This window comes from Athene noctua, chromosome 3 (genome assembly GCF_965140245.1).
Source record: "Athene noctua chromosome 3, bAthNoc1.hap1.1, whole genome shotgun sequence".
Taxonomy (NCBI): Eukaryota; Metazoa; Chordata; class Aves; order Strigiformes; family Strigidae; genus Athene; species Athene noctua.
Genome location: NC_134039.1, coordinates 48,485,871 through 48,513,848, shown reverse-complemented (window position 1 = coordinate 48,513,848; position 27,978 = coordinate 48,485,871). Strand labels below are relative to the sequence as shown.

General features: G+C 38.4%; 1 protein-coding gene across 5 annotated transcripts; it reads right to left on the bottom strand.

The window, feature by feature from the left end:
- Positions 1-1,245: 1,245 nt before the first annotated feature.
- MDM1 (Mdm1 nuclear protein) lies at positions 1,246-27,978 on the bottom strand. Of its 5 annotated transcripts, none has more exons than XM_074902897.1 (15): positions 27,702-27,978; positions 26,543-26,648; positions 23,352-23,713; positions 22,756-22,890; positions 20,591-20,731; positions 18,337-18,470; positions 16,202-16,301; positions 11,350-11,388; positions 10,806-10,981; positions 9,116-9,394; positions 7,282-7,430; positions 7,028-7,158; positions 5,871-6,129; positions 4,719-4,787; positions 1,246-2,478 (listed from the first exon to the last, which is right to left on the bottom strand). In XM_074902897.1, the coding sequence occupies exons 1-15, from the start codon at positions 27,855-27,857 to the stop codon at positions 2,372-2,374; spliced, it is 2,343 nt and encodes a 780-aa protein (XP_074758998.1). In that variant the 5' UTR covers positions 27,858-27,978; the 3' UTR covers positions 1,246-2,371. The 5 variants fall into 5 exon arrangements, with proteins under 5 accessions (XP_074758998.1, XP_074759001.1, XP_074758999.1 ...); XM_074902900.1 differs by lacking the exon at positions 27,702-27,978 and adding an exon at positions 27,186-27,291; XM_074902898.1 differs by lacking the exon at positions 11,350-11,388.

Genomic DNA, 27,978 nt, shown 5'->3' with positions numbered 1-27,978 from the left:
CATAAAAAATTTCATGTCTTCCTTAAAGATGACAAAAGAGCACCCTTCAGAATTCTTACACTAGCATCGCTCAAAAAAAGGTATTTTGTCTACATTTCCCTTGAATACTTCTGTCTCAAAGCAAATTCGATTAGAACATTTCAGGCAAAAGCTAAAAATTGTTCAGATAGGAAATAAAGTTATGATGATGTGTGGGACACAAGGGGCTTCCATTCTTATCTCTAAATTGGGTTTGTATCCCCATGCAACATAAATGTCTCCCTCCTTTACCACACATATTGTCTCCCTGGCAGAAATCAACACACACGTACGATACAGTACACACCTAACAAACTCAAGAGCTAGCCAGATGCACCAGACTCACAGTGCAATACTGTGCAAAATTGGCACATATACTGTTATAATATCTATGACTTAGGCCTCACAAAACCTCTTGACAGAGCTGTCAGATAGCCAGGAATCCCAGGCAAACCTAGAAAACCAAAATACTTAAAAAGTGGACACAGTTCATAAAACTCAAATTACAGGTACCACAAAGTAGTAGTGGATTAGAGCTCTTGGCCATGAGAACGTGTTGAATAAGAAGAACGTAGACAAGACACCCAAATTATCCCACCTGCAATATACTGAAGCAACACTCCGTCCTAAACAAAAATATTTACATTTTTTAGCCATTAAGTTCTCTGTTATAAAACTATTTTAGAGGAAATCCGGCAATTTTCATAAAGGCTGTTGCACACAAATACAGTTTCCTTTTCAGCAGAAACTTTCTGACCAAATATAATTTACATATTCAGTGCATGCCACAGAATAATCCCAGAACTCCTCAAGATCTAATAAAATACCTTGATTTGTTTCGAACAACTCCACTGGTAGGAAGCTACTGCAATACATGATTTCTGGAAGAAACGGACACTGTTTTCTAACATGATCAGTGCTGGATATAGCACTCACTCTTTAAATCAACACCACATTTGTTCAGGGCCGGACCTTTGGGCATTACAGCCTTCCAGCCTGTGTAACATCCATCTGCTCTGGGTCACGATTTCAAGTATCTGTAGCTCGCCACGATTCCAAGTATCAACATATCTAGCTTTAGTAACTTACTCCTTCTAAAGATCAGTTCTGAGGTAACTTCTTGTCTTTCAGAAGTCCACAGACATTCCAGGTGAACAGGGGAAATGGAGAACTAAACAGAGAAGTGTCAACATAACAGGCTCTACCGATTTATCTGGCATAATTTGAATAGAAACAAATCAAACAACCTTTTTTTATTTTCAGTAATATGCATACATAACTGTGTACAAAATCAAAATGTAATCAAATGTATACAAAATTCAAATTGTTCTTGTATAAAATTGCCAAATGAAGTAATATTAAAACTTGAAGCCACACAAGAACCAAACAGCCTGCTAGCCACCTATTTCCTCTACTTCATGTTAACTTGTTTGTACTGCTTGGAAAGATAAAACAAGCTGTCAGCATAAATCACAAACATTTTTCACTGTGACAATCATAACAGGCAACTAGAAGGAGAGGTAATTAAAATGTCAAGAAAAAACATTCTTCTGAGTTTACTTTAAGAGATCAACTACTTCTAAATACCTGAGTGTGAAGTGGGGCTGGGGAAGGCCACTGTTTAAGGTGGCCGAGGTTGATTTTTCTAGAGAAGTTGAAGTTAACACTAAACATGGGTATTGCCCACAAAAAGACAAATGCTCATACCAGTGCATCTAACAAACTGCAGTATTGTACTCTAATAGTCATCCTGGGCAAAAAACTGTGGACAATGAACAAACCTTAAAGCTTAAGGTCTTTTCTCAGTAAGCATTTTTTGGTAAAAGATTAAAAGCACTAAGTATAAAAAATAACTTTTTGTACAGCACTGAGTTGTACTGACAACTCATACAGTAACATAAACAAATATACCCCGATTATCTTTAAGATAGCTCATTAAAATCAAGCAACTGAGGTACTTGGTGAATTATGGTGTTGCCCTTGAATACTGTCCCAGGTCATACTGCACGACTACAGCAGAACACCTTGAAAAATAACACACAGGTTGCATAAAAAAATAATTATCTTGTTTTCAAGAAGTACCACTGTTAAAAAAAAAAAAAACCACCCCAAATGGCTGCTGTGACACAATGAATTAAGACATAACTCAGATATAAAGGACATACATTTTCCACACTGGTTTAAATATTGAAATTTTAAATTGGAATGGCAAATCCTAAAAGCTCGGCCATATTAGTGACAAGTGAAAGGATACTGCATGATAGCTACAATCACAATTTTTTAAAATGTACACTACAAACTATAAAAAATACATCGTTTTACAGAACAGTTTCTATACATCAGGTGGGAGAGATTATGTCTTGCCCCAGAAATCCTTCCTCTTCTGAGCTCGTTCCAGTATCTGAGACGCAAGCGAGCTAGATGCTGCCGAGCGAGCAGAAATCTGAGACAACCTGTCATCTGTAGGGAAAGCAACAAGGGAAAAAGTAAATAGGAAGAGTAAATATACATATTAAAACACAGTTGACATTCATGGTAGACTTTGAGAGAGCAAATATTTTTATGCTCTCTTTCACAATGAATGACGAAATATACCACGATACCAAGTAATAGAATTAAAGTGTAAGTGACCAAGTGGAGAAGAATCTCACTAGAAAACTACTAGAATGCTAGCTAAATTTAAAAGAGCTACATGCCCAACTCTTGACAAACTCTAGAATGAGATCCCTGCTGTCACATGGAAATTGCCTGATTCTTCAAGTCATCTTTACATTTCCTGTGTCAGAAGACCTCAGAAATCATTCCTCTGCCACTGAAGTCTGTATAGACTAGACTCTGATAACAACATATTCATGAAAGCAACCCACTGCTTCAAACAAAGCAGACAACCTTCAAATAACACGACTAAAATATTAGCCTATGTTGCCAAAAGAGCCCTTCTGTGCCAAAACCAGCTAGTGTGTCACAAGCTGTTAAAAGAAATGCATCTTCTGAAGAAAACAGGAAGTTTAACAGAAAGACATGAAGCACCATGCTTTAAAAATGCACTTTTGAAAGGTCTTCCTTTTGAATACAGCATCCACTTCACACCCAGCAGAACTCTTAAAATTAAGCAGCTTGGATGTTGCTTCTCTGATAAAGCACAACATTATACTTCTTTAACATCATTATTAAAATGTTACTACAGTTCTGTCAAGATGCTCTCTATGAAAAACAACCTTAATTACACCCATTCTTCAATGGATTAAAAAGAACTGTATCACTACTTTCCAGCCCCCTCTACCAATAAAACAACAAAAAAATCCACAATTCAATCCTAACAGGACGTGTACTTTGTCAGCGTTTCAGTTAACTTTTTAGTAGCATTTCTAAATTCTTGAAATACAATGATCCAAACAGCCCATAACAGGCTCACACACTATGCATAACAACTACGGTCCCATGTATAAAGAAACTGCTAACCGCACTTCTGCAAACAGACATGTCGTTGGAATAATCCCCAGCTTTGTATGTACATGAACAAATATGGACATACGAAATATCTGTGAGCTGGCACATTGCACTTGTTTCTGAAAGCTCCTACATGATCACTCAGCTCATAAGAAAAAAAAGAAAAAGAAACAGCAATTACAGCATTTAATCTGTGTGCAGCAAACTCGTGGGGAAGCTGCAGAGTACGATAGGATTTTGCATGTTTTCTGCAGATACACAGATGCTTGGCTGAGCCATCTGCACAACCCACACATTTTCCAGCCAACTGCAATGAGTAAAATAGAGAATCGGCCTGAACCTCGGTTAAAACCAAGGAGCAAACAAGCGTAAGGGGTACAGAAAAAACCCTTTTGGTTGCTCTGGGGTATATCTATAAATAAACTACAATCAGATATAAGCTTGCTCTGCCCATACTCTAACCTGAACAGGTGATTGCAAGTAGCATAGCACCATACCAAGCTCAACCTCGTACACCATGCTAAGAAACAATGCATAGCAGCTCAGGCTAATGAGGCTGCACTGCCTTTGGTTGACTCATGCTACTAAGTTTTTTTGTGTCTGCCCACAAAAGGGCCATGAAGATGCACTGATGGGCTGTGCGCTGCCTGTTCCCCCAGATTAACTTTACAGTAAACAGAAAAAAAGGCCAAAACAGCAATCAGGATAACAGGATGCTATTAAGTACCCCTAATACACTGAACAGAGGAAGAGGTGGGAAAATTAAAGTCAGAGGAATCATTTTATGCTGCATATCTGGTGCTCAAGTCTCATGAGCAAAATCTTTATCTAAAGATTCCTGGTACTTTCTAAGTTGCATCCAAAGTTATTGCAGCTGCAACCTGGACTGTACTATTTTTCAGTTTGCTTCTGTTGCTATCAACAAAAAGCATTAAAAAATGCATGGGGAGGAAATTATTTTAGCTATGGAACTGAGCAAGCTCTAGTAACCATATTGACCCACAGTGGTCTATTTAATTTTCAACCACATTTAATGGTTTATTTATACTAGAACATACCTTCATATTCATGCTTCAGATTACTAGGATGAACATTTTTGAATTATTCTGACAAAACAATGCAGTAGCTATTCATGCATGCACATAAACCAGTATTACTGCATCCAGAAACCTCTCACATTAGTACAAAAGTTAAAATTAATCTAGGTATATTACACATCATATACAATAATACTTTGCGACAAGAAATACCTTCATCATTATAGTTTCTTTCTGGAAGGGGTAACTGGAAAGATCTCATTTTTGGATTGCCAACATTCCCTAAGACAAAAGACAAAGGCACATTTTTGAATAATTTCAAAATAGACAAAGAATAATACTTAATTTTAGAACATTTTAAAATGTTTACCACATCATTTCCAAAACACAACTCTTATAAATAGCAAACAAACCAAAAACTCCACAAGACTCCTTTATTCTAAGCTGAATACTTACTCCACTGTATTCTTCTCAAAACTCCTATCTTTGGTAGATGGTAAAGTTTACTTAGTGAACTGCACTTGAGATGCAGAGCCAGAACATAGCACCCAATTCTAATCTCCTTCCAAATTCTCTGGATTTCACCATCTCACTTAACCTGACAACTACTTGTTCCATTCTAGAATGGAAATACCACTTCAGACTAGCTAATCTTTACAATAAAAAGACCAAGAATTGTGGGACCTTAAGCAGCTATAGAAATTTCCGGAATAGAGATTTAAGCACATGAACTTTATTCTGACTAAGGGGTGAAAGATTCTTTTCTTTAACAAATTTATGCCCTCAGTACTCCTAAACATTGTTAAAAATCTTTGAAATGCTCCAGCACAAATTCCTCTTCAGCCAAGAATGGCTTTTCTCAATATCCAGTAAATCTTTTATGGATGGCTTTTTTGTTTCCATATCCTGCAGAAATATTTAAGGAGCTTATCTCTCAGAAATCCACAACTCCTGCAAAATAATACTACATTATGAAGGTCCCCAGTTACACAACACTGTTGGTAACTGCAGCTGGAAAAGTGTCACAGCATCCAGTTGTGCCTAAAGATTAAAAATTGTAACTGTTCACGCTAAACCAAATTATTCTCGTAATGAGTAAGTACTTACTGAAATTAATAAAGCAAAATTAGACAACTAACCACAAGAATACTACGATATTAGAGGAATCTGAAACTAAGGTGAAGAGTCATGCACATTTCTACTACACCTGTAGTCTTGCTGAGGAAACACTTTTGTTTACAAACACCACATTCTTTGTACAGTCTGTAAGGCAGCAAGCTCAGCACTCTCTTGGCCTGAACACCCCATGGTAGCCATTTCCATCCTGCAGCACTCTAACACAGCCAGTTAATACACAAAACTCACCATTATGCTGGAATTCTGGATCCTTGAGAGTCCCTTGAATACGACGAGAGGGACTCCAGCCAGGCATAGAGCAGCTTTTGGCTGACTTCAGCACAGGAGGTGTAGAGGAATGCTCTTGACTGGCTGGACCAAGAGGAACTTGCTCATCAGAAACACTGTTAGGAGGCCGCTCATCCTGCCTAAGTGGCAGGGGATCCAAAGTTCCCAGCCCAGCAGGTGGAGAGGTAAGGAGTGAAACAGCTTCCACTTCCACATCAGGCTAAAACACAATAGAAAAGGGAAAAAAAAAAAAAATCAAAACAAAACCACAAAACCCCAACATCTCATATACAGCCTTCCAGTACAGATCCTCACATACGCAGCAAATGTTGCCTTTACAATGTTACACTTCTCATGAGGGTACTGGAAGAATAAGTATTTCAAGCTTGTGAGACAGCTTAAAGAAAACCTCCTAATAATAAGTGTTTAAGACAGTCTGAAAGTAATCTAGTCAGGTCAAACCAAAAGCTTATTTTCTTCACAGCAAAAACCAGTATTCTTAGATTTTAGACCAACATAACCAATTTTTCATGCAATTGTGTCTACTTTTACTACAGAGGATGTCTTTGTAGAACACAAGACTATGCACAACTTGACAAAAAAAACAGTTTTGAGAGGAAGGCAGTTAAACAACTCCTAAGTGTTTCTATTGCTCTTTTAGTAACTATGCAAGCTGCAAAGTAAAAGAAACACAAAAGTAAAGGGAGAATGAAACTATTATGACACGTGTATCTATCTTGTACATAGGCACCCAACCTCTACTTCTTGAATTCCTTTCAAGTCACAGAATATGGAGCTGTGCCCTATGTCAGTGGCAAGCTACAGTAACATTAAGGGGAAATCAACAACTACTGACAGCAATTTCTTTTAAAAAGTGGATCCTGTGCATTTAGCAGGCAAAGTCAAAATGAAGCTTATCCAACCTCACTCCAACAATCTCAACCCTTTTCCTTAATAAACCCCAAAAATTATTTATTCAGCTTTTTTTAGTCCCAGATTATGAGAATTTTAGAATAGAAAATGACAACTCAAGAAAAAAAAATTTAAAGAAATTATTTACAACTACTTTAATAGCACATTCCTAAAATGCATAATGGTAAGTCTCTTTTCTGGCTCACCTGGAAGGACCTTCTTTTTGAAGCTTCTCTTGCACCTTGCTTCGCTGAAGAAGGGTCTGTTCCTAAAGCTCGTGTTCTCTGCTGTGAAGACGAAGACTTGAATTTAGGAGGAGACACTAGAACCGCACCTCCTATTGTAGTGGAGAAGATGAAAAATGCTTTATTACCTTAAATAACCTAGTAAGTTAATTCATACATGTCTTTGTTTTTCTTTAGTTCTTGAAATACTGCTTTGCATTTAAAAGCCTTTTTACCAACAGCTGGAGTAGTGAGATCATGATGAGTCCTCTGAGCTCCACCAAGCTCTCTCAGCTTCGGAGTAGGAAGCCTTCCGCCTGTCATTGAGGATACAGAAGAAGAATCTGACACAGCTGCAGAAGAATTCAATCCTAAGGCATTCTCACTGCAAAAAAAAAAAAAAAAAAAAAAAAGAGATATGATTAAAGAATTAGTTAAGGGCTCAGAAGTCTTGCACTCAAGCATTTTGCTTCTAATACATTCCTACAATGAAGCCTAAGGCAAGACAGTTAGAGCCATAAAACACCAACAGCCTGTAGCTAAAACATCTGCTTGCAACGGGCACTTCTGGATTCCAGCCCTTGAGCCTCAGTTTCCGTATTTTGTATTTTTTCTCTATAACTGGATAAAATACAGAAACAGCCTCATGCTGCAAATTCAGGCTGCTTCTCTCTTGAATGTATTGCTGCACAGTAACAGAGACTCAAAAGGAGAACTGGAAGGAGTACTTGCCCAGAAACTTTGAACCTGGTTGCCACCTTAGAGGTAGAATGTGGCTTTGACTCTTTCCAGTCAATGTGGTGGAACTGAAACCAAGTATCCCACATTTACATAACCACTCTAGCCCCCAGGTTATTAAATAAATCAGCACTACCACTTCTGTCTTATTCCTCCAGATGCATTTCAAAAGGAGGTAGTGGCATACCCACACTGCAAGAACCTGCTCCTACCAGTGCATGCTAGACACACTCCAACAACGTCTAGGCAAACTCTTGAGCAGGCTTAGGTAACATGCAAGTGTTAAGCTGCTCTGTATGGCCAAATCCAGAGCAGATCTCAGCACATACACACAGAGCCACACTGCAGGATGACAGGAAATCTTCAGTGTCAACCAGAGGCACATATACAAACTAGATAATCTTCACAATTAGACAGAAACTTAAGAAGGTTTTCAGGATGACAGTTTTGAAAGCCTGCATTTCATTTCTAGTTGAGTCTAGCATCTCAACCTGTCTTTGCCTAGATTTTGCATACAGGGTATTATCCCTAAAGGAGACAATTACAGTTCTTTACCTTGGATTTGTGCTGTAACACTAAAGATAAAACTCAATGAGGAACACAGAATGCTTAGATGGTACTAAGGGCCAAAGTTACTCAGATTTAAATGTCTATGAAACTAAAACACTGTTTACCAAAAAAAGTATGCAAAACTTGCATGGTAAAAAGACAGAGACTTCTGTAACTAGATACAGTTTGGATCTTTCAACTGTCAAATCAAGTACTATGCACTGCACTGTGCACATACTGAATTGACCACTCGTTATTTCTAAATACTCCTCCACCTTTTTCCCACCTTTGCTCAATAACATAATCACTGGTGATTACTGGATGCTAGTGTTGTGGTTTAAGCTTAAAGGGCACCTGAGATGCTTAAGCACAAAATTAACAGGTATTCTATCCTTTCAGTCCTATCAATCCTGTGCTGTATTTGAAACAAATTGTGAGGTTTAATTTTCACTACACTTGGCTGCTGTGTTTGTTCCAAGAGGCACATACTGCAAATTTTAAAGTTCTGGAAAAAAACATCAGAATTGTTCATGCTTCTAGAAACTTCTGTCTTGCAAGTTAGAAATCCAGTATTCTTAATGATAGATCCATTTCCATCAACCAGCTCAATGTCTTGAATTTTCTCATTCCTTATCACACTGTTAAAACCAAAAGTAGTGTCACACTAACTTATACCCTCTTAAGTGAAACTGATTTAAAAATAAAAATTAGTTAACCTACAGATTTCCAAGATGATTGAGGAAAAAAATTATATATATACACCACAAAAATGTTCAGTTTTACCCTTCAATTTTCTTATCTTCACTGGCATCCTTATTGTTTTCTTTTAACTGCTGAGCCATGACTGCAGCCTGTTCATCTTGGTTTTCTTTCTCTTCCGTTGATTGCCAATTCTCTCCTCCTTCAGTACCTTCTTGTTCACCCCAAACTAAACGCCTTTTGACTGGAACAGTTAAAGCATCTGACATGTCGTTCTTCTCAGTGCTGTCCTGCTGTGGCTGTTCTCTGGAGTCAAGTTGCTGCAGCATTTTGGGGCTTGGTGCAATGTCTTTTTCAGAAACTCTAGGCAACAAAGAAAGCAGTGTTTCATTTTGATTTGGATGATATACACTTGTCTATGTAAAGCACATTCATCCAGTTCCGTTCTTTGCTAAAAGTACAGCTCAGATATTAAAAAGTGGTACAGTTGACATGATGAATGGGTTTATTTCCACTGAAGTTTTAACTGATGTTTAAGCGCAACCCCTTTTCAAACTAAATTCTATGAAAACTCTTTCTGGATTATCATTCCCAAAATCAGAATGTAAAATTAGGGTTCCATTTCCCATTTCACAATGTTAGATTATCAGAAGTACTCAAAAAATAACTAGTTCCATGCACAGACAATGTCTGATGGCACAATTTTGAGAGCCAAGCAGTTTAGACTCCTCTTTAGGCACAACTTTTGAAAACCTTAAACTCTCAATTCCTCACAGAAATCAGTGTAAATTAGCCCAGTGCACAGAAATGAGACCAGTAAGAGGTTCTGTATATCCCAGACAAAAATCAAACCAGTAAACCGAAAAATTTACACCATACTTAATATCACACATTATAGCGTAATAAATACTCTTTTACGTGTCACCCCCCAACCCTTATTAGAGCTAAAGTCATGCAAATGGGTAGATCCCTCTCACACACACAAGTAGAGTGCATACAGCAGTCTAAGTGGACTGCAGACAAAGGCACTGTTTTTAAATATCAGATCTAAGAAGACACACAAATGGCTTTTTGTTTCCTCCTTGCTTTAGAATAGCTGTCTGTACATTTTACTAAAATACTAATTCTGAATTTTCTTAGCAAGGGATTTAATATCTGCCAATTCTGATGGTCTTCAAAGAAAGGAGAAAATGGATGTATACCATTCCACTTCCTAAGTCCTCATCTCAGAACTAAACAGTGTCTAAAATTCAACCATAAAATTAATTAATCCTGACAAGAACACTGATAACACCTGAGTAAACAAAACATATTTCATGTCATTCTAGTGGAAAGAATAATATTACTTCAGTATGACTCAGTGCAAAATTCCTCCAGACTTGATGCGACTAAGGTTGCTGCACTAAATATGCATTTGTGGAGAATCATAAACAAGTAACTTTCTCTTCTTTCAGAAGACTTGACTGTGCCTCATTTTCAATGTGAGCACAGATCAATTGATCTATCTGTGAAGAGGTAAATATCCTGATCTGTTCTAGAGAATTTACATATCACAGAAAGGTAGAACAGCCCAGGTTGGAAGGGTCTTCAAAAGACCATCTGGTCCAATGTGTCTTGGGGAAAGGGAGCCTAGATGACATTACCTAGCACTCTGTCCAGTTACATCTTGAATACAGTCAAAGCATCCAAGATCTCACAGCTATGCTAAGTCTATATTCAGTTATTTTGCTCCGTTTCAAATCTACAGAATAACAGGCAGGGATTACAACCTTACCCAGCAAGATCTAGTGCTCTGATGTTGTTGCTGATGCCTTCTTCTGAACTGGAATTTGAGGACACATCCCAAAGACTATTATTATCTGACAGGATCTGATTGAGATGGTCTCGAGAGAAGTGTGTTCCCTCTACTCGTTGCCTGTAAGCTTTTGCTCTTTCTCGAAGTTCTCTCACCTGCACATCAAGGTTTCATATGTTACATGTCTGTTTAAAGTTCACTAATAGGCTATATTATAATGTATTTGCATTATCTAATGGCAGCTAAAGGAGAAAGGCAGGTTATTCATAATACAGGGCCACCCATAGCACAAACATTGCATGCTGCAATAAATGCAACAAAAAGCAAGCAAAAATAACAGAAGTGTATATTTAGTAAGCATGTCTGAGCCATGAAGCCAAAGCAAAATTGTCAATTACTCATTCAATGAGCACAACAAGTTATGCAGCAACTATTAATAAGTTTAGTGCTGGATTCTAGTTTTTCCATCAGTGCTCAGACACAGTGCTCCAAACATAGAAACTGGAACTTCAATGCAACCAACCTCCATATACCACATGGAATTTACGGTGTTCTGAGATGCCTAAGGAGAGGAATACAGAATTATTTTAAAACTTCTTATTCTTCTCTCAACACTGTATTGTTATTATCACCCTAGTAAGTTTATTTCACTCTAAGAAAGAAATTAAATACTAAAATTCTGTCAACGTAGCTCTATGCTGCCTCCCTGAGATTCAGTAAAAAGCTCTAAAACTAATATATCAACACTGGTATTTCACCAGTTTTTGCCAACCCTGAGGAAATTAATTTAGATTTCTAAGTCTTAACACTCAAAAATACATTCACCACACACTGATTCACGATTATTTGAGGCCAAGAGATCTGTGCGTATGTGTAATAATGAGTTTGTATGCTTTGAACATTGCAATTGTCTCTAGCTACATTAACCTTATCTCAATGAGGAGCTGATGATTACATGACAACTCTTGGTGCTATTGTATGTAAGACATAACATCAAAATCATTCCTTCTCGGCTATCAGTAGCTGTAAGAATGAGATGTCAGGTTTAGTCTTTAAAAAAAAGTGTAAGTCCTCTCTTTAGACATTATACCGCTGACCTTACACTATTGTTTTTATGATTAAAACTATTGCAGCACTCACACTGTCTTGTGTCCTTCACCCAGACACAATAAAAGTGCAGGAAAAAAAAGCAGCAACAAAACATCTATGTAAATTATCAAAAATAACTTTGTTATATTGTTGTGCGAATTCTGGCTCACTAAAAAATGGTTCACAGGAAATAAGTATTTTGTCAAAGAGCAGAAAAGGAATACTGACACTTCCTCTAGCATATTTCCATAGCTTTTCTTATTTATTCTTATTTTGTACTAGACTTTGCGTTGTTCTTCCTGCAAGGAAGAGAGTTCAGTGAGCCAAATTCTGCTAAACCCACTAAAAGTAACTGGATGCAGCAGATGGAAATCCGCTTAGCCCACACCAGCTAAGATCCCATAATTTGACTCACTAAACTTCAAAAAAATAGCCCATTAAAAATATATACTTGTCATTTTAAGAGGAAAGTTTAAACTTTGAGGCTCAAGTGATCTACTGGATTATTCACATTAAGTAGAAGAATGAAAAATTAATTATGATAGCTGCAACAGAAGGAATATAAATCCAGAGCAACACGACACTGCAGGGGGAGGAAGAATACTATGTCTCCAGTGAATTGTGAAGAAGTACAAATGGCAACTGCCTCCTTCAGTGACACAGTGGGCAGCATTATCTCAGCAGGACAAAAGGCCCAGAGTCCTACTGCAATTATAAATTGCTCACATTAATTTTTCAAAAGCATAATTCAAAGAGATTTTTTCATTTGACTGCTGAAAAGCAACCCTTAATAATATATTGTAGAGTAGCAGTCTAAGAATAATCACTATGGTCATACCAGGATTCTATTATAGTCTTCACCTGTTTGGGCTCAGAACTTCAGAAAGTTTGCTTTGAACCCAAACTTACCCATGTGCAGTCCCCACTAAGAGAGAAACCAGACTGAATTAGTCAGAGTTTATCATCTAATCACTTATGCAAAAGATGTACCCATCAGAGGCAGAAATTAGATACAGCTTTGAAGAACATTTCTCTTCGTGTCAGTGCATTAGTATGGGAAGAGGTATGGAATAACCATGTAGAAACACCAAAAGGACTTGGGCAGCCTATACTGTAAATGGCCAAAGTACCTTTGTTGCTTTACAATAAAAGCGATGCACTTGACACTTTTTCCAAGTTTTGCATACTTTCATTAATCTGCTCTTAACATATTTGTCAAATGGCTAGATTCCTTCTTATGTCTCAACTGTTAATTAAATATTTTATTCAGTCCTACTATTTTAGCCATGCTGGATCCCATGTTGTAGTTCTTAAAACAATATTATTAATGGATGTAGGGTAAAAAAAAAAAAAAAAAGGGTCTGGCCAAAGATAAGGTCTATCAGGATTTTTATTTTTGTGTTAACAGAGGTTTAAAGAATTAACACTGGTTTTCTACTAACCTGTTCTGAAGACCAGAAAATTTCAAGCTTTAATATTGCTCTTCATTTTTGCTACACCCACAAAAAAACTCTTGTTGAAGAGTTATAACCCTCAATGAGATATATGGAAATATTAACAAGGCAATAGTAAATTAAAAGAACTCTATATAGAAAAAAATCCCACACAGTATCCCATTTACACAAGCTAACTGTTATGCTTTAGGAACAAAATTAGTTTGATATGCTGTACTGGCTTCAGCTGGGATAGAGTTAGATTTCTTCACAGTAGCTTGTATGGGGCTATGTTTTGGATTTGTGCTGAAAACTGTGTTGATGGCACACTGATGTTTCAATTGCCAAACGGTGCTCACAGAGAGTCAAGGCCTTTGCTGCTTCTCACCCCACCCCACCAGCGAGCAGGCTGGGGGTGCACAAGGAGTTGGGAGGGGACACAGCTGGGACAGCTGACCCCAACTGACCAAAGGGATATCCCAGACCATATGACATCATACTCAGCATATAAAGCTGAGGGAAGAAGGAGGAAGGGGATTCAGTGTGATGGTGTTTGTCTTCCCAAGTAAATGTTATGCATGACAGAGCCCTGATTTCCTGGAGATGGCTGAACACCTGCCTGACAATGGGAAGCAGTGAATTAATTCCTTCCTTTGCTTGCATGCACAGCTTTTGCCTTACCTATTAAACTGTCCTTATCCCAGCTCACAAGTTTTCTCACTTTTACCCTTCTGGTTCTCTCCCCCATCCCCCCATCCCACTGGGGAGGAGTGAATGAGCAGCTATGTGAGGCTCAGCTGCCTACAGAGGTTAAACCATGATGTATGTTCACAGGCATGTGATTTAAAGTCTAAGAAAGAGAGGAGAAATTCAGGTAATTCAAATTATAAAAGTCTCTTCTACATGAACTCATACTAGGATCTAATGTAGGTATGCATACATAAAAATCCAAATGTAATCTAAGCATTTGTCATCAATAAATCAGCCATTACTATAATCTTAAAATTAATTTGGCTCTTCCAGCTACTCAGCACAACTCCTAAAAATCCTAATAATTATTTTTTTTAATTCATTATGCTTACTCCCAAGTGAATCCTTTCTAGTTTCCTCCGCAATTCCCTTGTTCAGCAAGAAAACCTTCATGAAAAAGTCACACACATCCAAAACACATATCTACAGTGTGGGAATTTCTTGGTATCTCGTATGCTCTAATTGAATGCCACATATATGTACTTCCTACCTCCCTAAAACACAACCCAAGAAGGATCCTGCCTGACAAAGCAGAACACCCGTCATCCACTTGTAGTCTCCTCATTCTTTCCCTTGACTCTACTGCAGTGACTCGCCTCAGCTGGCTGTGCCGCAAACACAACCTACTCCAGGCAATGCGTCCCCTTCCCTTTACTTGCCTCCAGTCAGTTGCTCTTGAAGCTAAGCATTGCTCCTGACTGTTTTGAATACTACTGATGCAACATCCAGTCTCCAAATGAAAGCCTTACATGCCAAAAAAATGACATAATATTCTACAGAAACATTCTGTATACTGCTTACAGTTGAGTTGCATGCAATAGTTTAGATTATTTTACAGCCTTAGTGACAGTAAGACTAAGACTAATGCATATATTAATACATATAAAGAATAAAAATACTGCTTGTTTTTAGTCCTCTAACATCCTCATGACGTTGTTTTCACAGAATGGATTATTTCAATCATGTACACACAAAATCTGATTATGGATTATCTCAGACTATAATATACTTTAAACTTTGAGACCTAGTTCTCATTCAGTATTTTATTTTCAACATCTATTTCTTTTTGCTTAAAAAAAGAGACATTACTTTCTAGATCAAGTCCAGTGAGGAAAACATAAAACTGAATGCTACCACGCTACTCCTGCAATTTCCAGATAATGTTTCCAAAATCTCAAAGCCCAACACCCTAGAGCCATCTGCTCCAGTTCTGTCTTCCCCATCAGCTTGGTCTCAACTAATGAGGAAACTCACATTTCCAAGTATCCACCGCAAATTTAGCAACACAGAGTGTCTCATGCAGGCTCCCTCTATCAGCTGGGAGAAGCCATAGTCACTTCAGTGAAATCTGACAGTTGCAGAATTAGCTCTAGGAGTTTTTCACCACACTGATAACAGTTTTGATTTACTTGACTAGTTCAGGAAACCATACTTAATAATCCTGCTCAGAAATCCTATGGTCCTGAAGCTGTGCAGCATTTTCGGAGTTCTGTCAAACAAGTTCCTATAGAGTACAATACTGATCACAGTTACTGAATGAACTACATGAGAATGCTTAAGATTGGCTGAAACTTGCAGGAGAAGCTCTGAATTTTGTGTTGTGTATGACTGAATTCAGCTGACGGCTTTGAACAGATTCAGCATGGCAAGCTAATAAACTGATCTTGACCATCAAGCTGACCTAAGCTGATACATGTGTTGACCTTTTTATTCCTTTGGAATCTCCTATCATCTAATCCTACATTTTGAAAACTTAATGCTTGTTACAGTTGGGCTGAACATCAACACTACAGTTATCTGCTCCATGAGATTGTTCTGGATGATTCTGATTTGTAAGGGAAACAAAGCTCCTCCCTCACTCTGCATGTCACATTAATACATTCTCTAAGTCACACTGCCTCTTTCTTTTTCTTACTATGTATTATACTGGCTTGTCAAAACTTAATCTTCTTTGTATACTCACCTTTGGGAGCTTGAGTTATTAGCATTACAATCTCAAAACTGCATCTTATAAACACTACAAACCAAAGTTTTTTGCATTAAAAAAAAAAATCATCAAAATACAAAGCATACTTAGGCTTCAGATTTTTTAAGAATACTCACTTGGTGGGGAACTTTACTTCTGATACGAGACCAAACTCCATCTTTGTAGAAATACTGGGCTGGAGACAAAAATTTTGACCTATATTCAGTGTTCATCTTCCTAAGAAATCAAAAATGAGGAGAGGGGGAAAAAGACAGAGTAAAGCAATATCCAGAATATTCTTTAAGAGTACTTTCAAAGGTGTATCAACAATCGCAAGTATACTTGCACTTAAATGCCAGGCTGAGAGGTGAAAAACACATGCTTTGAAACACAGCTCATCCACACCAAGACAACTAGGAAAGCTGTGAAAAAGCTCATTCACAGCTGGTGGCTCTTCAAGTAGTTAGTCCTGTTGTTTTTTCCTCCCAACTTTTTGCCAGCAGCTTTTGCCCTGACAGCCAGATCAGCAGAACATAAAACACACATAAACCTCAATTACTTCAATGCAAAGTGGACCATATGGGTGGGGTGAATTGTTGAGGCTAGAAACATCCCACTACCAGAACAACAGTCAGTATAATTCATCTAAGGATGTCCTACTGGCTTTGATCTTCAAAAGGCCTCAGTACTCAAAAGGATAGATTTATTTTCCCTTCTGCCACACATATACACAGAAAAATTAACATATTCTAAAGCAGCAGACAATAAGCAATACTTCAAGTCCTTCAGCACTGAATTGTGGATTTATTAGCTTAAATCTCAAGAGGCTTTTTGGTTTAGTCTTGCTTCCAAACATTACTAACTTGCTTTTCATATATTCACCATTGGGGAAAAAGCCCTCTTTTTCAGTCCTTTTTCAGAAATAGATCATGAAAGCCTGAAGTCAGAGAATAAAATGCACCTTGTAAAAAGAAAAATACCAAGGCAAAAAATCCCTTTATATTAAAAATTTCTTTATGTCCCTTTCTCTGAAACTAACAGAATTCCTTCAGTTTTAATTGAAAAATTAATGGATTAGCTCAAAAACCCCACATCACTGCTGTGCCTTGATCCCAGTCACTCTGCTGCAAAAGAAGGCTCTGCAATGTAGGTTCAATACAAACGGACAGTCCTGTCTGCATATTGAGAACTTGCACATTTTGATAGTTATTTGCCCAGTGACTGTTTTGGAAACTTTTGACTTGTGCTATGACACTGAAGGCATAAGAGGTAGAAATTTGTCCTTAAATGAAAAAAGTCATAGCAAATGATCAAGAATTTTACACACTACTCGCGGCAAAATTTACTACAATCTACTACATCAAAGAGCTATGAAAACCATAGTTTAAGGTTTTAACTACACTATAACCACTCACTTTTTCATAAAGCAATTTTATTACATAGTATTTTGGGTGATCATTTTGTAATTATTTCCCAATATCCAAGAGCATTCAGACCTAGGTAAGTCTCCTCTCCCATCTTTAATACCTTAACACTGCCAGAAAGTCATGTGAATAAAAGCAATCACTGGGACATACACTAAGCACAAAGACAGCAGAAATGGATTAATTTATGCATTCTAAAACCTACATCCATTGCAGACTTTTATTTCTCCTGGCATTCAGATGTGTAGAAAATGGAAACATGATCAGTTCCGGCAATGCAGGTATATGGTGGAAGAAAAAGGTACTTGAATAGCCCTCAGTAGCATACAATTTCATTTAATTTCCATGCTTGTCAGATTACCCTAAATGGGACAAATTTATTTCCCTTTACCTGTTTGCTCGGTTTTGCTACTCTGGGACAGAAGGTGGTGCAGACTAGAAAAAGCACACATCAAGTACAATCATCACAGTTTTAAGGCATGGAGCAACCACAGCAGATCAGTTTGAGAGGTGAGTACAACTTCCAAAGCACTCACTAAAAGTTTAGTTTAGTAGCAGCACTGCACCAATTTAATTTTATTTATGTTAAATTTAATAGTAGTATTATTGCATCAGAAGGTTCAATAGAACAAGTATAGTTACAAAGCTCCCACTTCCACTGACCAGAGAAGGGGACAGAAATTAACACCAGGTTTAGATGTACCCCCAGGAAGCTCAGTCCCAGTGCTGCAAGGAGACATTTGCCCCTGCAACTGCATGACAGCGTGATTAAAGGTCCATCATCTGTCATTCTAAATATTAGCCTGCTGTACTATTCACTAGGCTATGTTTTCCTGTTTTATACATACCCATGGCTTGTATGTAAAGAGAGGGGCTTTGGACTGATATGTTGCTTATTTTTTTGTTTAGGATGTTTCTGTTCTGATTTTCCTTGTTTTGCTGCATCTTCTGCTGGCTTTTGAAACAGTTCTTCCCTCTTACTCTAAGGCAAAGATAATTTTAAAAATACCACATTAGCTAACAATCTGAAAACCCTCATATTCCTTTTGACATCAAGCTTCTCCAAAGTTAATTTTAATGTTAACTGTTCTGTATATTTAATACAAACAAGAATATTACATTCCTTTGTTAATACAAAAATAAACTAGAAAAGTGCCAAAGCGAAGATTCTGAGCACAACATTCAGTTAGTTAAATGATCCATTTTGTACGCTTTACAAAATGAATTCAACGTGAAACACAGAAATAAAATAATACAATATCTGTACATTCTAACCTGAGTTGTGTAAGACTTAACATGTATTTCTGGAATTTGTAATAAATTAAAAAAAACCTCTTAGCTTTATATTCAAGCAATATAAACCAATTGATAATAAATCAAAAAGCAAATTTTTAGTCTGTTGCCATGCTGGTTTATAAAGGGTCAGATTGACTCATCCAGTTCTCATAAATATTTTTTTTTCCTGTTTATTTTATCCTTTCAGAAATCTCATGCATGATTTCTGATTCTGCTAGAGACCTTCACAGACTTTGTTCAGATTCAAGGAAAAAAAAAAAAAAAAAAAGGAAAAGGAAAGCAAAAATGAAGTCCAGCAAAACTTTTTCAACATACTCATCAGAGAAGAGATACCGGTATAAACAAAAAGTGTTTTAGACACCTTCACCAAATTTTCCTTCTCTTCCTTCACTTTATTAGCTCTCTCTGGAAAAAATAAACTGAATTTTCAATATTAAAAACAAAGAAATGCTTCCTGAAAGCCTCATGCCTTTCAAGCTTTCTTCACACCTGCTAAGAGAAGCAAAAGAGGACATAAAATTCCTCACTCCCAGATGAGATTTAACGCACTGGGCAGGTCTGAGTTTTAAATTAAAAAGCCTCCAAGCCAGCAATCATCTTTAAGAACCTCAAAAGTACCAACTGCTTAAACTGAGCCACAAGCACTCCATGTTAAGTATGTGTTTTGCTCAGTAATGGTCCTAGTGAACATGTGTCTGACAATGGCTCTTTCTGTTTTTATCAAGAAACAGAGATGGGTACTGAAGAGACTCATGTGGTCCTTTATCTGAAGGATGGTTAGCTAGCCTGCAGGCATTTAGACAACACTACACTTGACTGCTTGCTACAAAAATATTCATTCATATGTCCACCTTGCAAAATAGGTTAGCTGTCATGCAGTCGAAATTGTTCGCACCTATTTTTAGGCGGTATCAGTCTGAAACAATTCCTTTGCATTAAACGTATCTGGTAAAACGGCCATCACCATGTTTCCTAAAAGTCCACTTGTTTGTCCAAGCCAACAGCAAGACAAGGAAATGCAAGGCCTCAGACAGCCAAATTACTGTCATAAAACACATTTTAATGTTTTGAACTGAATAACAGAGCCTACATAGGCTACACAACGTCCTGTTACAGTGCTGCGCTAAATACACTTACCTTTCAGCTTATCAAGGCAAAGGCAAATGAATTGTAACCCTTCCTCCATGTTTCTTCAAATTACAAATGTTGAGTGAAAATTAGTTCCAACTGTGGCATCTTCCATGCATCAAAATACTTTTTTTCTAGTTCACACTACATCTGATTTACAAGATCAAAAAAGTTCCAGACCTCTCATCCAGCCCTCTTGCATACCAAAAGACTACACTGGTACCAATCAGAGCATAAATCAGAGATTTAGATTTCAGAAACTATTCTAATGACTAAAAAAGTTTCAAATTTAAAAAAATGAAGAACCCACTTGAAAACTCATAAATTAAGGTGACAGGAAAAACACACTTGAAATGTCATTGTAAATTTAACAAACGCACTACAGAAACTACAGAACTCATTACAGAAACCCCTAAGAGCAAACAGAGCTGTACAGTGCTATTTTCAGTCTTTTAAAGCAAAACCACTGATTGAGTCCAGTGACATTAGCAACAGCTCTAAAAAGTAACTAAAAAATTTCAAAATAAACCCACCCACCCATTACAGAAAAGAACAATCAAAATTACAGAAAAGAACAATCAAAATTACAGAAAAGAACAATCAAAATTACAGAAAAGAACAATCAAAATTACAGAAAGTATACTAATGCCTTTCTTTTAAGTAAACTTGTTCACAAACCAGAAATTCTTTCTCTTCTGAACCACCTCTCTCTTGTGGACCCTTAACAGGAGACCCTTTGAAATTTCCCTCATATGCAGTTTCAGAAGCAACTGCAGGAGATTTAAATGGAGGTATGGATTTACCTGTGTTGCAAATAACCTTGGGGAAAAGAAAACAAAAAAAAAGTGTGATTTGCTTGCCTTAAGGCTAAAGTTTCAAAATCAGTTAACTGTTTCATGCAAATACATTCACATGTGAGCAGAGAGATGGCCATGTGTACAAATACAGCATGTGCAGATTAATTAACTTCTAGGACAAATTGAAGAGAAACTTCATCTGATAAAAACACATTTAAAAGTGACCGGATCAGACACAGTTAAACCTGTGGCCAAACACTATTCTTAATGAAGTTCACTAACAGAGGTTTTGGTTATTTGGGAAGACAATTCACCTTCAGAGTTGTATGTAGGATCATTATTTTTAAAACTTCCCTATGAGTCCACAGTACATGTCCAGTCCACAAGTAACAGACAACTGTACTGTGCTTTAGAACCAGATGCTTAGGACTTGATGGTAGTTTGAGCTATCCACTATTTTCCAAACAATACTGTATTATAAACCAAGGTAGAGAATTTGCTTAATACGTGGTCAGGTATCATCTCCTCATGGGGTGCTGAATTAAAAAAACATGCCGTATGTCACAAGCATACATTTTCCTCAGCTTTCCTATGAGACTTTAAGCCTGGCTTGTAACCTAACTTGGATAACTTCTGTATTTTCACAGAATCTCTTCAAGGGGAAGATACTGTCATTATTCAGTATTCACTCCATCATATCAATAGCAACCAAAAGAGTATCAGTTCGTTAATATGTATAATTTTTATCATGAAATTCTAATCTTAACTTTAGAACCTGCAAACAATTAAACATATTTAGATTTTTCTCTAAATTCTATTTATCTAAGGGTTTATAATGCCCATAAACTTACTCTTACGGCTTCTTACTCTGTAAGCTGTGAAAAAGAGTTTGTTATTTTAGATTTCACAGTGTTTCTTCTGAAATAGCATTATGTTCACAAGCACCAATAATGAAATTATCAAACTGATTTCTAATAGAATCAAACAGAATTTTCTATGAAATTTTCCATAAGATGACTTTCTGGGACCTGCCTCTTTCTCAAACGGTCCTTTGACTTCTACACTATTGCCATGCATTCCAGTGAGTTCTCCTTGGATAAGGGACTGCTGGGGAACAGGTATCTCACAGTAAGTCCACCTGCTTTGTATTCCAACAGAAAAAGACAGGATAGTGACTGATCCTAGTTATCAACATTTATTGCCTCTGAAAGCTGTTACCAAACAAGTCTGATACCTGTGGGTAAAAACAGAGCACACCACCTGTAGTAACCCCATTAACATGTATGCTCCTAGTGAAGAAACAGAAAACAAAATAAAAGCAGAAGTGCCTATATATTGTAAAATGCCAAAAGGTAGACTGAGTCTCCTATGGCCTGATCCAGTAAGTGGTTTGGTTAGAAATAGCAGCATTTCCAATCCTACTAGGTCCAAAAACTCATGAGACATATTAAAATGCCACAAGAATATCTTAAAATCAGAAGACTCCACTTCTAAATGTAAGCAGTTCTCATGAAAGAAAAAACCCTTGAGAGATGCATTTTATGGCTTAGAAGTGTAAGTGCAGAGAGATGGAGACAGAATTAAGAAACTGTGGTAACCCATAAAATACCATGAGAATAAATAGTGAAACCTGAATGATTTCAGTGGCAAAACATGTTGTTACAATACAGAACACCTGAACATTTCTCTGTTGATTAGCTATATATTAGATAACATAAAAATCATAAAAATGAAGGGTAACATTGAGTAGGACCTTAGAGCTACTAAGGTAAACTAAATGCAAACAAGGAAATGGTCCGGTTAGAAAGGACAGAATACAACCAGGCATAAGGAGAATAATTAGACTACAATAAAGAATCACAGGGAAACAAATCTAATTATCCTGCACTCTTGTATATTGAGAGAGAAAAAAAAAATCATGTAAGATCATTCCAGTTTGTTGTTCTCCTGACAAAAGACAAAGAAAGGAAATCTTGGAAGGTAAGCAACTTTGCTGATACATAGAAGAAAGCATTCATTTACTTTTTGGATTCTTTAAAAAGTTACCTGTTCTGCTGCAAGTATTGGTGACCTTTCATGGGGACTCTTCCAAACAAATTGGCTTTGATATTCAGAATTTCTGGGGAAAGTATTTAAACGTGAAATATTCATGTCTGCTTTCCTCTGAAGGACTCTGTGAAGCTGACAACATAAAAAAGAAAAAAAACAACCTGACTCTTCCCTTTTCTACAATGTTTGTCAAGTCAGATATCATTCAATGTACACTTTCAAACCAGTAGTTTGGTTTTTGGTTGTATGAATTAAATGAATGCAAAGTACATTTTCTCATTATAGCCAAGAACCCCGAAATGTGTATGTATGATTGGCTAAATCCTTGTATAACTGAAAACAGTAGTGATGGCACATGAAGGGCAAATTCCTATTAACCTAAGTGGAACCAAAATCTGGTCTCAAAATACTGTTCTCTCAACAAAGAAGCTACAACACAGAATATCAAAACACAGAACTAAGGAGAGAGTTAAGACAACAGAGATTGGTGTATGTGCATTAAATTACTTTATTGGTGTATGTGCATTAAATTACTTTAAGTATCAGATTAGGAATTTTATACTGGCCAATTAAAAAAAAAAATCTTATCTTACCCCATTACCCATTTTCTCCAATTCCTTTTTTGAAGACAAAAATGCTTCATTTTGATTTGGTGGAGCTGCAGAGGGTGATCTCTTCATGTTGTTTTCTGCAAGGGCAAGAGCTATTTCACCTCTAGAATCCACTGAATGTGACCGAAGTTTTGGGGGAAGTCTGGGTCCTTCTGGCACTTCAATTTTTTCCAGATTCACATTATTGTTGTTGTGGTCTGTGTGCAGCTCTGCAGTCCTAAGAGCTTCAGTTTCAAGTGGGTCATTCAAATCACAATCTGCTGTCCATTCAAAGGACTTTGCAATCTGTGGATTACGGTAAGGTACCCTTCTCTTGGAAATGAATTTTGGTTCTCTGGTGATTCCTGTAAAAGATATATCAGGTTCAACAAAAACATTCTGTTGAAGACATAAGATCATTCTATTACAAGAATAAACTGAAAGTTTATCATACAACTGATTATTAGAAAAAACTATTTTTGTATGTTTGAGCCTATGAATTATGGGCACGGCTGTAAAATTCTTCTTTCCTCTCTGCAAATGCCTTTTCTTTCCACTAAAGAGAGACAGGAACATGGTGGGACTATGTTGGGTAAAATCCTACAAAGCAAATAAGGCCACAAGATAATCTTTTGCAAGCTGACTCTAGGAGTTGAACAACAACAACAAAATTAACACAGCCAGTGAAAAGAATGTGGTTAACACAGAATAACCAACCTGCAATAATAAGAGTATGCCACAAACACTTCTCATCACACATGGACAACACACCTTGCTGAACAGGTTCTCACCAATTGAAACAGGACAGTTACAGATCACTATCCATCTAATACAACTGTGATTTAAAACCACCCTTACAGCAAGAACGCAAAAGCATTTCCAAAATTGTAAAAAGACTATGTAACAAAACCAGGTATCAAGTTATTTGAAAGAACTGCAGACAAAAAATAAAATTACCCCACCATTTTAAGAAGAGTTAAGAATGACTGAACACATTTAAAGTAGAAAGTCATAATTCAACTGCAAAGAGCTCAACTGCAACAGAAAAGTAAGTGAAGGCCCCTAACTGGCTGAAAGAAACACTTTCTAGGAGAAGCTCCTCTCTCATGAAAAAGCAATGAAGAGAACAGCCTATGGTGAAAGGTATACAAAATGTCTGGATGGCTGACTACACATACAGGCGGTAGGAAATAATTCCAGTAAGGAATTAGTAGGAGGAAGGAACCCAGACCACCTGCAGCTGTTAATTTTTTGTGGTGATGTTCCAAATCATTCTTAAAACTGCCAACTATGTTTCAACAGGAAGAACCATAAACGAATTATCAGTTACAATCTGCAAATCCCATGAGGTGTCAAGAGTGACATTTGAAGACGTAGATGGTTAAATGGCCAGAAAAATGGTGGGAGTGAAAATGCAAAGACATTAGAAAACTACACCAAGTACGCACAAAAACATCGTTACAATGCGACAAGGAGGAGGACCACCTGCTATATTAGCAATAACTCATTATCGTACCGCAACTCTTGCAAAATTTGCAGTTTAGTTTGACTGGAAAAGAAGCATAGATTACAATTTTAAAAAGAAGTTTATGTGTTTGGATGTTTGGCTGTTTCAGATTCGTGGAAGTTATACTTTTCAATACATGTCCACAGAGCCCTGTGCTAGGTGTAAAAGGAACAAGCTTTAGAAAACACTTTTCTCTTAGGATATTATTATTAGCAGGAATAATTAATAAATAGATATTGTTTTATAGGTTTAATTAATAGAGCACAGGTGCTCTAGGAACAATATTAACAGTTCAATGCAGTATGCACAGGTGCTCTAGGTACAATACTGACAGTTTAAGCAACTTAGTAAAGGTAGGTAATGAAAAGCTAGACACAGATTAAGTATATGTTAAATAGAATGTTTTGAGTCTTTTCTCAAGTCTAAAAGTGAATTATGATGAAGATTGCTCAGAAGATAAGTAACGATGATGTCTGAAGACTGCATCAGTGAACAGTGGTGTCTGAAGAGGAATTAGACCAGAACAATAAGAACTAGCCAAAACTGTGGAATACAATGGACTCCTGAAATTGATGATGAATTAAGAGCTGAAAGTTCCTCAAAAACCACCAGAGACTCTTTGTACTGTATGTTATACATAGAGAGGACGCTTTTTGTTAAAACTGTTGCCACTCACTGAGGTGGTGACCCAACTCCGGTTAATAAAGCAAGCCTGAAGATACCCACAGTCTGGTGAAATCCTTTAACACTAGGGAAAGTGAGGTTAAAAAAATACATATTTTGCAGTAATGGAAGAAAGCAGTAATAGATATAAAGCATAATCTTTAGCAAGATTAAATTACTTATCAAAATGTCTAGCACCTCAATGAAAAACAAACCCTACTCCCAGTGGTCTGTTCTTAGTTACTAGGCAGCAATTTAGAACACTTATCATATTGTAGGAATTAATACATCGGACTCATTACAGACTGCATAGTGCAGTTGCACTGAATTGCACAATTTTGTTAATCTGTCTTGTGCCACTACAATAATTCCTATTTTTCACTGCTCCTTTTCAAAGCACTGCAGTTGTCATCACTCCCCAGCTTAGTCCTATTCCTCAACTCCCTATGGGACTTTCAATCTAGATGCCATTTCCTTTGTCTTACACTTCCCAACCCCTATTTTCCTGACATGGTAACGTCTACAACCCCAAACTCCTGGACAACAGTACCACAAGCTTTTCCATTTAACGGTCTTTTTTTTTTTTTTTTTTTTTTTCAGCTAGCTGTCCCTGTACAGTCTTCATAACAATTTTACTTTGTATCAAACTTGAGTTAGTCACCTCTTAAAGACAGAATTTCACCACAGGTAACTCTGTGCCTCCTTCTACACACCCTGTATGGGTTAACACTGCATCTGTGCTTCGTATTTGGGACTCAGCTTAGGCTGCATGTCAGAAACCCAGTATTTTTCAGGTTTTATAGAAATAACACTGACTTTAAAAGAACGTTTCAGTGTAGCCAGAAAGAAAATGGCATTCAAAAACATATTCTGAGTCATGAGATGAAATATGCTTTTAACTGCATGAAGTGCACAAACTGCAAAAGCTGCCGGTTCACTGGGACCACGCACTCAATCACAGCAAACCGCTGCCTTACTGGACCTGGGGTTTGCAATCAAAGGGGCAGCTTTCAGGGGCGCTTACCAAACTGATCCGACCGAAGTCCTGCCCACAAGGGTTTCTGCTGTTGGGACGGGCTACAAAACTCTGGGGTTTTCCATTTGAAGTTTCTCTTATATTCACTCAGTCCCTGCAGCAAACAGAGAGGTGTCTGTCAAGTGACCGGTGCACGTCCTGCTTCGCTGCTTCTGTTGGTGACACATCTCCAAGGTAAAAAACACCAACAAGGCCACTGCTGGGTTCGGCTACGCCGCCAGGTTGCTCTGCATCTTCCAAACCCACCCCCATCGAAGAGCAAAGCTACGTGGTTGCTCTCCGAATAGCAGGAACAATTTCATGCACCAAGAAGTATGCAAAAACTTCTTTGTATCTTGAAGACAATAACGTTTCAGGAACAAATGCAGGCCGAACGCTCTGCCATTCGCACGACTGAACTCCTTCTGTCTTTATTAGCCGCCACTCCTTAGCGCAAGGGTCTCCCCTTCCCTGCCTCGCCGGTGGCACCCCAGAATCTGCCGCCCCCCCTCCCCCGGCCGGCTGCAGGGCCCCGTCGCGGCCGCCGCCCCCCCGCGCCCAGGGCCGGGGCCGAAGCCGGGGCCGCGCACACCCGCCCGCCCGCTCGCTCTCCCCCTGCGGCCGCGGCCCGGGCAGCCCCGCGCTGCCTCACCCTGAAGCGCACGGGCATGGCGGAGCGCGGGCTGCCGGGCCGCCGCCCTCAACGCCGCCGTTCCCCTGGCAAAGCCACCAGCCCGGCCCAGCCCGGGCCGCCCCGCCGGGCGCCTGCGCGGCGGCCGCCCAGCGGGGGTGGGGAGCGCCGCGGCCTCTCACGGCGCTGCCCGCGGGGCCATGTTGGCTGGGTGCGGCCGCCGCCTCCCCTCACGGCGCTGCCCGCGGGGGCTGCGTTGGCTGGGTGCGGCCGCCGTATTACCCACAGTAAACGCCTTTGCCCCGACCTGTGGCAAGATCACGGCGCTACCTCGCCAGTACTTCGAATCAGGGAAAGGACGGCGGGGAGGTGTGTGCGCCCAGCAGCGTCAGTCAGTAGCGGGGGGTGCTCGGTGCTAATGCAGCGCAAGGGTAGAGTTCGACGCCTGGTTAAAAAAAAAAAATCACACGCCCACGCTCGCAGCAATATGTTGGCACAAAAACAGCGTTTAGAGAAAGAAAAAACAAGTCCCCTTACCTTTCTGGGGCCTGTGCAACGGCGTGCTGGCTGCCGACCCGCCTTTGCCACCTCACCCAACTGCATGGCACGGTCAGGAGATCCTAATCCACCTTCTTGTTCAGATCTTTCCTTGGGGGCTGCTTTTTTGACTGCATGCCCACTGCTAATCTCCATCCTGACTTTACTTGACAGTATCAAAAACAGCTGAGAGGGTGGTAAAAGACATGGTAAGAGATACACTAAACAAAATGGCTTAGGCGATCTGTTCACACTCCCTCTGCCAGTGGGTGCTGAC

Bases quoted from the DNA above. Each gene is read 5' to 3' on its own strand.
- MDM1 (XM_074902897.1), bottom strand. From the start codon at position 27,857: ATGGAGATTAGCAGTGGGCATGCAGTCAAAAAAGCAGCCCCCAAGGAA. The intron at 26,649-27,701 runs GTAAGGGGACTT...TGTTTGCTGCAG, and splicing joins GTTGCACAGGCCCCAGAAAG to GGACTGAGTGAATATAAGAG. The intron at 10,982-11,349 runs GTTGGTTGCATT...CTTGATGTGCAG, and splicing joins ATTCCATGTGGTATATGGAG to GTGAGAGAACTTCGAGAAAG.